The 14,346-nt window shown below is 42.8% G+C and overlaps 1 protein-coding gene across 6 annotated transcripts in view; it reads right to left on the bottom strand.

Annotated features, from left to right (window-relative positions):
• The window catches only part of map7d3 (MAP7 domain containing 3), a 140,594-nt gene that overhangs the window by 39,339 nt on the left and 86,909 nt on the right, over nucleotides 1-14,346 (bottom strand). For 5 of the 6 annotated variants that reach the window (XM_069893563.1, XM_069893560.1, XM_069893561.1 and 2 more), the window contains 2 exons: nucleotides 8,361-8,899; nucleotides 5,109-5,341 (listed from right to left, as the gene is read on the bottom strand). In XM_069893563.1, the coding sequence (XP_069749664.1) occupies nucleotides 5,109-5,341; nucleotides 8,361-8,899 (772 nt within the window). The remainder of the gene's footprint in view (nucleotides 1-5,108; nucleotides 5,342-8,360; nucleotides 8,900-14,346) is intronic. The other variant, XM_069893565.1, reaches the window with a different exon arrangement.

The raw sequence follows: 14,346 nt of genomic DNA, 5'->3' as shown, positions 1-14,346 counted from the left end.
AGTTGAATGCTGTCCAGTCCTTGGGAACCACTGCACTATGCCCATTTGATCCAAATTTTGTTTGGCAGGCCCATTATTTTCTCACAGGTTCTTCCAACTTACTTTATTGAAGCATCTCTATTAAAAAGAATGATTAAGTTCTGCAAAGAGATCTCAGGGAATTAGTCACGAGGTTGAGGGCAGGACCATTAGGATTATGATCTCAGGATTATTATCCATCCCACGTGCTAGTGAACTAAGAGGATAATGCAGCTTAATATGTGGCTAAAGAGATGGTGGAGGGAGGGCTTCAGATTTCTGGATCACTGGGCTCTCTTCCAGGGAAGGTGGGATCTGTATAGGTGTGACAGCTTGCATCTAAACTGGAGAAAGACTAATATCCTAGTGGGAAGGTTTGCTAGTGCTGCTCTGGTGGGTTTAAATTAGATTCACAGGGGATTGGGAACCAGAGTGCCAAAGCAGATAGTGGAAGGGGGTGAAAAAAGATGTTATACTACACACAAGAATGGAATAAAAAGGCTGTGCGAGGTGAGTCTGTTTCAATGCAGATGAGCCAGTAGTGAAAATGGTTTACAGGAGGGGCAGGACTGGCAGTTCAGTGTTACCAGGTTCCATGTTTCAGGTGCAGTAGAGCTGGAGGGATGAAAGGATGAGAAGTAGCATTGTTAATCAGGGAAAATGTCACAGCTGTGCTCAGTAAGGACAATCTACAGGGCTCATCTACTGAGGCTATCTGTGTGGAGCTGAGGTTATGGGAAAGGTATAACCACATTAATGCAGCAACAATCGGAGGTGCAAATCTGCAGAGAGATAGCAGACAGCCGGAGAAAACAAAGTTGTGATAGCAGGTGATTTTAACTTTCCATTGATTGGGTTGGATGGGTGAGAGTTTGTCAAATGAGTTTAGGAAAGTTTTATAAATCAATATACTGTATATAAGTTACCAACTACAGAGAGCTACCATCTAATGAATCTCCTATTAGGGAACGAGACAGGACAGGTGATGGAAATATAATGTGTGCAAATAGAACAGAAAGCACATAGGGGAGAGTAAGGGAACACTGGGTCCAGTGATCATAACGCCATTAGTTTCAAGATAATTATGGTTTGGTTCTTGGGTTGAGATTCTAAATCGGAGAAAGGGCAATTTTTAGAAAAATGAGAAAGGATCCAGAAAGCTTGGATTGGAACAGATTGTTTACTGGCAAGGATGTGCTTGGTAAGTGGGAGGCTTTCAAAGGTGAAACTCTGGGAGAACAAAGCTGGCATGCTCCTGTCAAGATAAAAAGGCAAAGTTATCAGGAAGAAGGAACCTTGGCTTTAGAGGGATATTGGAGATCTGGTTACAAAGAGAGAGATGTACAGCAGGTATAGGCAACAAGGAACAAGTAAGGTACTTGAGGAGTATATAAATGCAAGAAAAAACCTAAAAGAAATCAGGAGGACTTAAAGACATGACCTTGCTTTGGCAGACAAGGTAAGAGAAAATCCTAAGGGCTTCTAAAGGTATATGAAGAGCAAAATTAGTCCTCTTGAAGATCAGAACAGTTGGGCTATTTATGCAGCCAAAAGAGATGGGGGAGACCTTAAATCAGTTTTTTGCATCCATATTTACTCTGGAATCTGGCACAGAGTATTGGGAAGTGAGGCAACAAGCAGCGAAGCCATGAAACTATACAAATTAAAGAGGAGGAGGTGCTTGCTGTCTTAAAGCAAATAAAAGTGGATAAATCCCCAGGACCTCACAGAGGTAACCCCCTAGACCTTGAGGGAGGCTAGTGCAGAAATTGTAGGAGCCCCGGCAGATGTATTTAACATGGGTAAGGTGCTGGAGGATTGGTGTGCCTGCCATCAGTAGTGGTAAGTTATTGGAAGGTGTTCTGAGAAATCAGATATACAAGGACAGGATAGACAGGGATTGATTAGGGATAGTCAACATGGCTTTGCACATGGTAGGTCACATTTAACCAATAAAGGTCAATTTTTTAAAAGGAGGTTAGCAGGGAAGTTAATGAAGGAAAAATGTGGATATTGTCTGTATGGTCTTTGACAATGACCCACATGAGTGGTTAGTCAGGAATGTTCAGCTGTTTGGTTTTCATGATGAGGTAGTAAATTGGCTTTGTAGGAAAAGCCAGAGAGTAGTGGTGGATGATTACCCCTCAGACTGGAGGCCTGTGATTAGCGGTGTGCCTCATGGACCCATCGTTGTTTATTATCTAGAACAATATCTGAAATATAATGTGGTAAACTAGATCAACAAGTTTACAGATGAGACAAAGATTGAAGGTATAGTGGACAATAAGGAAGGCTTTCAAAGCTTGCAAAGGGATCTGGACTAGTTGGAAAATGGGATACAAAATGGCAAATGGAATTTAATGCAAGCAAATGTGAGGTGCTGCATTTTGGAAGGATAAACAAATATAGGACATACACGGTAAATGGTAGGGCACTGATAAGTATGGTGGAACAGAGTGGGAATACAGATACACATTTCTCTGAAAATGGTATCACAAGTAGATAGGTTTGCTAAGAAAGTTTTTGGCCCTTTGGAGTTCATAAATCAAAGTATGAGTATCGGAGTTATGGTGAAGTTGTGTAAGTCACTGCTGAGGCCAAATTTGGAGTATTGTGTGAAGTTTTGGACACCTAAGGAAGGATATCAATAAGATTTAAAAAGTGCAGAGGAGATTTACTAGGATGTTGGTGGAACTTGAAAAACTGAGTTACAGGGAAAAGTTGGACAGGTTTGGACTTTATTCCCTGGAATGTAGAAGAATGAGGGGAGATTTGACTTGAGGTTAGGTGAGATATAAACTAGAGGATATGGGTTAAGGGTGAAAGGGGAAATGTTTAAGAGGACAATTAGGAGGAACTTCACAGAGTGGTGGGAGTATGGAACAAACTGCCAGCTGAATTGGTAAATAAATGCAGACTCAATTTTAACATTTATGAAACATTTGGACGTGTACATGGATGGGAGGGGTATGGTCCGGACCCAGTTCAGTGGGACATGCCAAAAAAGCTTGGCACAGGCAAGAAGGGCCAAAGGGCCTGTTACTGTGCTGTATTGTTTTATGGTTCAGCTGAAAGCTCCCTGATGACCTGAGGAAATGTTCCAGCTCTATGTGGTGCACAGAATAACCAGCAGGACAAGCCAGGTTGATCATAAGATGGTTAAGGAAGAGCTTTCAGGCTGATCCCCTTCCCAGCTCCTGCTGAGAATACTGCAGTTGATGGTAGTGTTCACCCAAACATCTTTCAAATGTCGTGACGTTTGTCTTTATTGACAGCGTCTCAGAACCCATTGCTCCCTCTTACCTTTCTACCTTACCTGGTTATTGAACGCTGCTCAAAAAAATAGATATTTCTGATCATTCAATCCAGGTATCATATTAAATCTGTTAATCACCCGTCAGCCTCCACTGTTCCAAAAACAATCCCAGTCTAGCCATTCTCACCCTGTAATTTGAATTTTGCACCTCCAATGTTAATTTGATCCAGGCATGCAGCTCACCAAGATGGATTATAATTCAATTTTAGGACCATATACCCTGATCTGTAAAATGGAATCAGATGATTTATCCATCTAGTGTTGATTTGCCAACTTGGCCTGGACATCAACCTTTTGGACCACCTTTCTCCAAAGGACCATGTGAAAAGGCTTTAGTGAAGTCCCTATCGTCCATTAGAACAAATCTCACCCACTTTCCTATATTTTGTTTAAAAAAAATCAATGAAATAATCAGTGTCAGGATCTCCCATCAACAAACTACTCCTGATCAACTCCAAACATTCCAGTGTGGATTTACCTAATCTCTCAGAATTCTTTGCAAGAACTTCCCTACCACTGAAATTCAAAAAAAAAATTAATGAGACCATCTGCACAGAAATTGTTCCATCACATTCAGCAAAGTCAGGCAGCAGGATCTCAATGAAGAGCTTTGGTTCGAAACATCGACCATTCTTTTTCTCCCACTAATTCTGCTTTGGGTGTTGATTTGCTCCAGAAGAGTGTGTTCAGCTTCAGATTGCACAATTTGTAGTCTCCTGTGTCTCAAGGCTATACTGCAACTGCACAGAGTACTGGTGAGGCTGCAACTTGAGTATGTATGCAAATCTGGCCTTTACTTGAGAAAGGATATATTGGCTTTGGAGGCAAGACAGAGGAGGATCAACATTCAGAAATGAGGGGATCAAATACTCATTGAAATTTGCTGAAGGATGAGGGGGAAATCTTATCAAGATATGTACTATTAAGAAAGGAATAGATTAATAGCAGGAAGGTTATTTGGCAGGTGAGACTAGAACTAAGGAACAAAGCATCAAGATTCAGGGAAATAGGATTAAGACAGATGAACTGCTTCTCCCAGAAAGTAGTGAATCTGTGGAATTCTCTGTCAAATGTAGTGGTAGAGTCAGCCTCATTGAATTTATTTAAGACACAATTAAGGTAAGAATTTTGAATAGTAGGGGAATTATGGGTTATGGTGAACAAACAGGTAAATGGAGCCAGATGAAGTAACAAACAGGATAAACAAAGGAGATTCAATGGATATTGTTCACTTGGGTTTTCAGAAGGCCTTTGACAAGGTGCTGCAGAAGAGGCTGCTAAACAAGATTGGAAGAAGGAACAAAGAAGGAGTGTATTTACAAAATGGGAGAGAATTCAGAGGTCTAACTTACAGGTTTAGTTAATAGTGAGGAAGCATGTTAGCATTTATTTCTAGAGGAGTAGAATATAAAAGCAAAGATGAAATGCTGAGGTTCTTTAAGGAGTTGGTCAGACATTTGGAGTATTGTGAGCAATTTTGGGCCCCGTATCTTAGAATCGATGAGCTGACATTGGAAATAGTCCAGAAGATGTTTACCGGAATGATTCCTACCCATTTACTTATTGTCTATTTCCCCTCCTCCCATATCTCCCCCCACCCCCTATAACCCAAGCTTCTGGTGACCATCCTCTTGGTCTACAATGCCACTCAGAATATACTGCGGTTTGACTCCTTTGGGATTCCCATGAGTGAACCAAAGGCGGTATACAAGGCATTGCCTTAAATTTTATTTTGAAAGGTTCAATCTGTTGCATCTCATCTATTCCCCTGTACCTGGTTTCTGCTCAGAATCTTTGGATTTGCTGGATGAGGACTCTTTTTCTGCACTGGTAACTTCCAATTTCTGCTTTAGTTTTCCTTCCTTCTCTGTTTTCTTTTTGGTTGTTGTTGCACTGTTGGAAGCAGCAGCGAGTTGGTGAACAGGTACAGGCTTATGGACAGATGAAGGAGATGGAAGGTTCTGCTTAAACATGCTGGGAGAAGGAGGACGGTTCTTTGGACTTGATCTAACATTCAAATAAAAATCCAAGGTCAATAAAGATTTAAAAAAAAAGTCCTTAACATTCATAAAGTGTCACTATCATCTATACACTATTGAATAAAATTACAATTGAACAACAGCATTTCCAAAACGATTTGCAGTTTAGAATCAAACACACTGATGTAACATGGGTAACATTCAGCCCATCCTTGCCAGAATGGCAGCTTTTTCTACTCCTCCAAACATTCCTGCTTCCAGCTATACCAAAGGAGCCTTTGAAGATTTCTTTTCAATGCTGAGGGTCCTTACGACTGGTAGGCTGAGCTCTGGCTCCCCTTAATACTCTTGGTGATAATAATTTGCACCTACCCCACTCTAATAATTTAATTCACAGTCTCTCTGCTGAGGAAAATTGTCTTCTTCTCATCCCATCTAAGCATTATAAAACATTATAAATTACAATTAAATCTAATCTGTCTCCATTAAAGATAGCTTTCTCATCCTCGTGGCCAATTTTGATTTCATCTGCCAACCTCTTCCCTTGCACTACCAAATCTGCAAGCAAGGCACCCAGCATTGACCCTGTGGAATACCACTGCATACACAGCCTTATTGCCAATACCCGAGTAATTTTTAACCTAACTTGTCATTTTCTGAAAATTAAAACAAAAAATCTGCAGACATTGGAAATCTAAACTAAAAATAGAAAATGCTGAGCAGGTCACACAGTATTTATCGAAAAACAGATAGCATTTCACGTTGAGGACCCTTCAATAGAATTGAGATAGAGAGAAAACAAGATTAAAATCCAGTGAGAATAGGAAGAATGGTGAAAAAGTTTTCTGAGAAAGCAATAAAGAACATTGATTAGGGTGGGACAGTGGATGTTGTCTACACAGACTTCAGTAAAGCATTAGACAAGGTCCCACTTGGTATGCTGGTCCAGCTGATAAATCAGATGGGATCCAGTGAGTTACGTTGAATACAAAATTAGTTTGACTAGAGAAGACAGAGGGGAGCGTTAGAGAGGTATTTCTCTGACTTGAGGTTTCTGACCAGTGGTGTTCCACCAGATCAGTGCTAGGACTTCTGTTGTTTGTAATACAGTCTCTTCCTGACTTATGACCTATGCATTGTACATATGACCAAAAATAATGGCTGTATGCATATGGTAGTGACCATCTCTCAGTTGCCATTCGGTAAACTCACCAAAGAAGATGGTGAGCAAGAGGAAAAACCTATCCCCCTGCTGATAGATCTGGCAAGAAGCCGAGGAAGACGCTTGATTTAGAATTGAAAATGACTTGGTTTATGACTTCTACGTGTCATGTTAACATACTTCCAACATATGTCCATTTCGAGATAGGTCTGGTCGGTCAGAACAGAACTCAGATGTATGTTGGGAAATAGCCATATATACATATAAAAATGTGGATGAAAATGTAGGTGGATGATTAGGAAGTTTGCAGATGACTCAAAAAATTGGAGTTGTGAATACTGAGGAAGGTTGTCAAAGAATACAGCAAGGTATAGTTCAGTTGGAAATATGGGCATAAAAATGGAAGATAAAGTTCAATCTAGACAAATGTGAGATGCTGCATTTTGGAGAATAAAAGCAAAAGAAAATATACAGCAAATGGCATGATCTTTAAAAGCAATGATGGACAGAGGCATCTTGGTGTAAGTCCCTGAAAGTGACAACACAAATTAATAGAGTGGTAAAGAAGGTATACATGTTGGCTTTCATGAGATGGAGCATTATGTACAAAAGTTAGGAAGCCACTTGCAGCTGTATAAAACATTATTTAGGGCACATTTGGATTGCAGGTGGTCCATAACTTACAGCCCTTTGGGTAATGGAAATTCATCCTTGTAGAATTCACAAATCACTACCCACCCACAGAGTATTGGGTTCAGTTCTAGTCATGTTTATACAGAAAGGATGTAGATGCTTTAGAGAGGGTGTTGTCAGAAGTGGAGGGTTTGAGTTATAGGGAGCATATGGATAGGCTGGGTCTTCATTCTCTTGAACATAGGAGGCATATGGGTGGCATTAAAGAATTTTATAAAATCATGAAGGATGTAGATAAGTAAAGGGATATTCAATTTATTTCTGATTCTAGGCAAGAAGGTGTTGGCTTAAGGTGAGGGGAAATTTTCAGGAGAGAGATGTGAGGGACATTTTCCTCTCAGAGTAGACCATATCTGGAACAAGCTGCCAGTGGCAACAGTACAATGACTAAAATGTTCATTTGGACATATGTATGAGAAACACAAAAACTGCAGATATTGGAATCTTGATAGGGTAGGCAGTATGAAATTAGGAAAATTAGGGAGTGAAAGTACAAAGGAAGTTAAAAGCTATGAAATGGAAACCTGGAGGTCAGGGACAGGACTGGGCAGGTCAGGCTGTGCAAGCAGTGTGCAGACCACAAAAGAGATGGAGAAACTCAGCAGCTAATACAGCATCCATAGGAAGCAAAAGGTAACCAACATTTCTGGCCGGAGTTCTCCTTCAGGAGAGCTGCAAGGTAGATGCCAGTTACTTCCTGCAGATGCTGCATGATCTGTTGAGCTTCAGCAATTTGGTGCACTGCACTCGACCCTAGCATCTGCAGATGTTCTTGTTTATCTATGGTAGCAGAGACTGGACTGGTCAGCTCCGATGCAGGTGGAAAAAGTGAGTTACATGAGGTTTGCAAATTCTTTCAGAGTCCAATAGGTAATGAGTATTGTTCATCAACCTCCATTGGGTCTCACCGCAAATGATGTGGTCACATCTGATTTTGGGTCTGGGACTAAGAATTAATGGTACCTTAACTCTAGTTTACCAACTAGATTCCAATTACTACATTGTATTTAATATCTCTTAATTTAATGTTTATTATTGTGTACTTTCTTTACTGTTTGGCTGCAGCAAGAAAGAATTTGTACATAGTACAACGTACATGACAATAAACTCATTATCATTATATCCAGAGAACAAAATAATGTACAGGTATTTATAAAGAGACAAATAATTTATTAAAATGCAGAATATTTACTTGACCGTTGATGGTGAAATTGATCGCTTCACTGTTCCCGATGGTGATGGGGGTCTCTTGGTGCCCATGTTCGAGGGTGAAGGGGGTCTCCTGGTGCCCGTGTTCGATGGAGAAGGGGGTCTCTTGGTGCCCGTGTTCGATGGCGAAGGGGGTCTCTTGGTGCCCGTGTTCGATGGTGAAGGGGGTCTCTTAGTGCCTGTGTTCGATGGCGACAGGGGTCTCTTGGTGCCCATGTTTGATGGCGAAGGGGGTCTCTTGGTGCCAGTGTTCGATGGCGAAGGGAGTCTCCTGGTGCCCGTGTTTGACGGCGAAGGGGGTCTCCTGGTGCCCGTGTTCGACGGCGAAGGGGGTCTCCTGGTGCCCGTGTTCGATGGCGAAGGGGGTCTCCTGGTGCCTGTGTTCGATGGCGAAGGGGGTCTCCTGGTGCCCGTGTTTGATGGCGATGGGGGTCTCTTTGCTATATTTGGAGAGGGAGACCGTCGACGGCTTGCTGTCAAAGCAGGAGATGAAGGGCGCCTTTCTTTGATTTGCTTCTTTTCCTGTATAAAAAAATATCACCCCTCAGTATCTTATAAACGACTCCCATTCCAAACCAATCCATACTATCAGCTTCACTCCATGCACTCTGAATTAAGAATCCCAACTCAACAGATGCCAATTTCTTGCCTGTTAGTCCAGCCACAGAACCAAAAGACATTACAGCACAGAAAACAGGCCCTTTGGCCTTTCTAGTCTATCCAAGACTCTCATATGTACAAAACAGTATTTATTTATTTGTATAGATGAAATACTTGCCCTGCATATGTATTGTTATCTGTATGTGTTTTATGTCTGGTTGTGTGTCTGCATGTTTTGCACTGAGAATCGGAAGATGCTGTTTTGTCGGATTGAACTTGTTCAATTGGATGGCAATAAATTTGACTTGAACTATTATTCTGCCTAGACCCAGACCACTTCTCTCTATAACCATCCCATCCATTTACCTGTTCAAATTTTTCATTAAATGTTACAATTGAGCCTGCATTCCCCTCATCTACTGACAGCTAGTTCCACACTCCCACCACACTCAGTATGAAGAAATTCTCCCTAAAGTTCTCCCCTTTCACCTTTAACCCATATCATCTGGTGTGCTTCTCACCAAACCTCAGTGGAAAAAGCCGACTTGGATTAACTCGATTTATACCCCTCATAATTTTGTATATCTCTATCAAATCTCCTCTCATTCTTCTACATTCCAGGGAATAAAGTTCTAACCTGTTTAATCTTTCCCTATAACTCAGTTCAAGTCCCAGCAACATCCTAGCAAACCTTCTCTGCATTCCTTCAATTTTATTGATATCTTTCCTGTAGTTAGGTGTCAAAAACTGTGCACGAAACTCCAAATTTTGTCTCAACAATGTCTTACAACTTTACCAACCCTTATTCTAAAAAATTTACAAAAGCCAATGTGCCAAAAGCTTCCTTTCCATCCGTATTTACCTCACTCCGTTCTACTGATTACTGTACAAGTCCTCCATTGATTTGTTCTCCAAAATGCCACATCTCACACTTGTCTGCATTGCATTTAAGTTCCATCTGCCATTTTGCAGCCCATTTTCCAGTTTGTCCAGATCCCTCTGCAAGCTTTGAAATCCTTCCTCACTGTCCACTACACCCCCAATCTTTAACTCATCTGCAAACTTGCTGACCTAATTTACTACATTATCATCCAGATCATTGATAGATAACAAACAACAATGGACCTGGCACTGATCCATGAGGCACACCACTAGTCACAGACCTCCAGTCTAAGAGGCAATCATCTACCATCACTCTCTGGCTTTTCCCACAAGGCCAATGTCTAATCCAATTTACTACCACATCATGAATACTGAGTGACTGAAACTTTCTGACTCACATGGGGCCTTGTCAAAGACCTTACTTAAGTCCATGTAGACAATACCCTTGGCCTTTCCTTCATCAACTTTCCTTGAAAAAAAAAGTGACCTTGATTGGTTAAATGTGATTTAATGTGCGCAAAGCCATTTTGACTATCCCTAATCAGGTCTTGCCTATCCAAACAGTCCCTGCCTATCCTATCCTTGTATATCTGATCTTTTAGAGCACCTTCCAATAACATATCTACTATTGATGCTAGGGTCACCCTCTAATCCTTCAGTACCTCACCCATGGTGAAAATGTTTACATTTAAGGAAATGTTAAATAGATCTGCTGGGGCTTCTACAATTTCTGCACTAGCCTCACTCAAGGTCCTTATCGGGCCCTGGGGATTTATCCACCTTTATTTGCTTTAAGACAACAAGCTCCTCTTCCTCTTTAATCTGTATAGGTTTCATACCCTCATGGCTTGTTTGCCTCACTTCACTAGACTGTGCCAGTTCCCTGAGGAAATACAGATGCAAAAACACTTTTAAAATCTCCCCCATCTCTTCTGGTCCCAAACAAAGTTGACCAATTTTGTCCCTTACTATCCTTTTGCTCTTAATATACCTGTAGAGCTATGATTTTCCTTCATCTTATTTGCCAAAGCAACCTCACGTCTTCTTTTAGCCCTTATGATTTCCCTCTCGTTTTTTCCTGCATTTTTTATACTTCTCAAGTCCCTTGTTTGCACGTTGCTGCCTTTACACATTTCTCTTCTTAACCGGATCCCCAATATCCCTTGAAAACCAACATTCCTTATGCCTGTTAACTTTGCCTTTAATCTTTAGAAGAACATACAAATGATGCATTCAAAATTTTTCCTTCGAAAGCCTCCCACTTACTGAGCACTTGCCAGAAATAACCTAGCTCAATTCACGCTTTCGAGATCCTTTCACATTTCTTCAAAATTGGCCTTTCTTCAATTTAGAATCTCAGGTTAAGGACCAGATTTATCCTTATCCATACTTATCTTAAAACTGCCACCTACCCCTCCAGCTGCTGACCCAGTCTGTGACCTTGTTTTCCCTGTCTAGCTTGCCATATCTTCCTCCCCCCTCCAACCCATCACCCCACCACCTCCAGCCTGTGACATCCCCCTCCACCCTGGCCTGTGACTCACTTTCACTGCCCATCACCTCTGGCATGTACCCTTGTTAGGGAAGCTCTAACCCTTCATTCACTCGCTACCTTATCCAGACACCCAGCCACTACAAGCAGGAAGGCTGAGTAAAGCCCTTTGAACATCTTGGCTGGGACAGGAGAAGGGATGTTGAAAACTGCTCATACTCTGAGCCTAGTGGGTGTGTAGCCTGGGCATGATGCCCTCTTACAGAAGTTTGCTCTGACAGACCCCGAGATTGCCCAGATTATAGTGGAATGCAATGCTTAGACCATGGAACTGTACAGCACAGGAACGGGCCTTTTAACCCACCATGTCTGTGCTGATTACGATGCCAATTTAAATTAATCCCATCAGTCTGAACATGAGACCACAAAATATTGGAGCAGAAGTAGGCCATTCAACCCATTGTATCTGCTCCGCCATTCCAATGGTTTGAATCTCTCCATTCCCTGTCTGCTCACATCTGTCTAAACGCCACTGTTGGATCTACTTCCAGGACCTCACCTGGTTGTGTGTTCCAGACACCTACCAACCTCACAAATCTCCTCTGAACTTGTCCCTCTCACCTTGGATCTACATCCACTTGTATTTGACATTTCCATTCTCGGGAAAGACAATGACTGTTCACCCTGTGAATGGCTCTCATCATTTCATAAGCTTCTATCAGATCACCCATCAGCCGCCGACACTCTAGAGCACACATTTCAAACTCTGGCCCGCGGGCCAAATTTGGCCCACAATATAATTATATTTGGCCCGCAAGATCATTTCAAAAATGTATTAGAGGTGGCCCACCCTGCAGCGAGAGCCGATACTGTTTTTTGGTAATGTCACCCCCACCATCCTCCCCCTTCATTGAACATCCTTTCCCATTGTAACACGAGAAATTGTAACATGAGAAGTCTGTCGATGTCATCAGCTGGCAAGCCAGTTGGAAGGCTCCCCGCACAACCAGTCACTTCTCCCACCTGTCGAGCGGTGCAGTGGATGGGCGAGCGCCTGTGATTTCCTGTCAGCGCGACGGGCATGGCAGGCTGCGCACAGCCCCCGGGCAGCGCGAGCCCCGCGCGACTGGCACTGGACGGCCCTTCCACAGCGCGAGCGCACTTCTCCCGGTCGCCACGGCCTTCAGTGCATGCACCCGCGCGGACACCAGGGACGGCTGGTTCGGCCCTGCATGTGAAGAGAGAGATGATGGCTGTCCGCAAAGGCTGATCGGCAGCGCGCTGGGCCTGAATGGGTGGGTAAGCAGGGGTGGGCAGAGGGTGTAGGTGAGGAGTAATGGGCAGGGGAAGTTATGGTGGTGCGAGGGGCAGTTAGAGGGAGGGATGAGTAGAAGGAGGGGTGGATAGGGAAGAGGCAAAAGGGGAGGGGCAGGGCGAGTAGGGGAGGGGTGATTAGAGGGTGAGAGACGGGTAGAGGTTGGAACAGGTTGAGGGGAGAGGCAGTAGAGGGGCGTGTATAGGATGGGGTGGATAGAGGCAGAGCGAGTGGAGTGAGGGGTGAGTAGAGGTTGGGTAAAGGACTGGTCAGGTAGAGGGATGGTGGGTCGAGGGTGAATAGAGGCCTAGAGCCTGAGGAGTGAGCAGGAAATGCTGAGTCCAGATGCAGGCCAAAATGGACACAGCCTGTGAATGCTGACTACATCTCCACAGGGACCAAATATGTTTACCTCAGGTCAAGCAAAGGGTGAACTTGAGCTACCTACTCCTGACCTGTAACATTATCCTCCTAAAGTTATATCCTAAAGTTTAACATTACATATGTTGAAAGAAGAGAAAACATGTAGATGTTGTTGAAAATTTTCAATAAGTATTTAGTTCGGCCCTCGACTTAGTCCAAGTTTTTAATTTTGGCCCTCCGTGAATTTGAGTTTGACACCCCTGCTCTAGAGAAAACAACCCAAGTTTGTCCACCTCCTTCTTGCAGCCAATAATCCAAGAAATGTTCTGGTGAACCTCTTCTGCATTCTCTCCAATGTCTCCACATCTTTCCTGTAATGTGACAACCAGAATTGCACAGAATACTCTAAATGTGGCTTAACCAAAGTTTTGTACAGCTGGAAATAACTTCTTTATTTTTACTCTCAAAGCCCTGATTGATGTAGACAAGCATGCTGTATGTTTTCATTACCATCTTATGCACTTGTGTTGACGCTTTCAAGGAGCTATGCACCCTAAGATCCCTCTGCACATCAATGCTCTTAGGGTCCTGCGACTTACTGGATACATTTCCCTTACGTTTCGCCTCACTTCCCAAAGTGCAACACCTCACATTTCTCCCAATTAAACACCACCTGCTGTTTTTCTGCCCAAATCTCCGACTGATCTCTATTGTTTCCCTTCCACAACCTTTCTCGCCATCAACAACTTCAGTTGTTAACTTAATAAACAGTCGATTTACCTTTTCATCCAGATTAGTTATGTAGATCACAAACAACAAGGACTACTGATCTTGCAAAACACTACTGGTCACAGTCCTCCATTGTGAATAACACCCTTCCACTATGACCCTTGATCCTCTCTGAAATAGCCAGTTTTGAATCTAATCTGGCAGGTCTCTGAGGATGCCAGGAACCTATTCTTCCTGCTTAGCTATCATGCAGAACCCTGTCTAAAGCTTCACTCAGGTCAAATATAGACAGCATCCACTGCCCTAACTTCAATTATCTATAGCCCCTTTCACAATGGCACCTTATGCTGGTAATTAATGGCCAATATACTGGTTAAAAGATCAGTGTGAACACTCATGAATCGGCACGCAGGCGTCAAGCACCCCAGCGATGGACCACCTTGGTAGGGTGATTCATTCCCCGGGGTCATCTGACACCTGCGTGCCCATTAGCCCATTGTGAAAAGGACATGGACTACTATCCAGGGCCAAAGTAGTGACTCATTGATGACATTTTTGTGTCAGTGCAGGAACGTGAAGGAAACAAAA

The sequence above is a fragment of the Narcine bancroftii genome, chromosome 8, assembly GCF_036971445.1.
Source record: "Narcine bancroftii isolate sNarBan1 chromosome 8, sNarBan1.hap1, whole genome shotgun sequence".
Lineage (NCBI taxonomy): Eukaryota > Metazoa > Chordata > Chondrichthyes > Torpediniformes > Narcinidae > Narcine > Narcine bancroftii.
The sequence above is the reverse complement of the archived record's forward strand: the minus strand, read 5'-3'. Positions and strand labels throughout refer to the sequence as shown.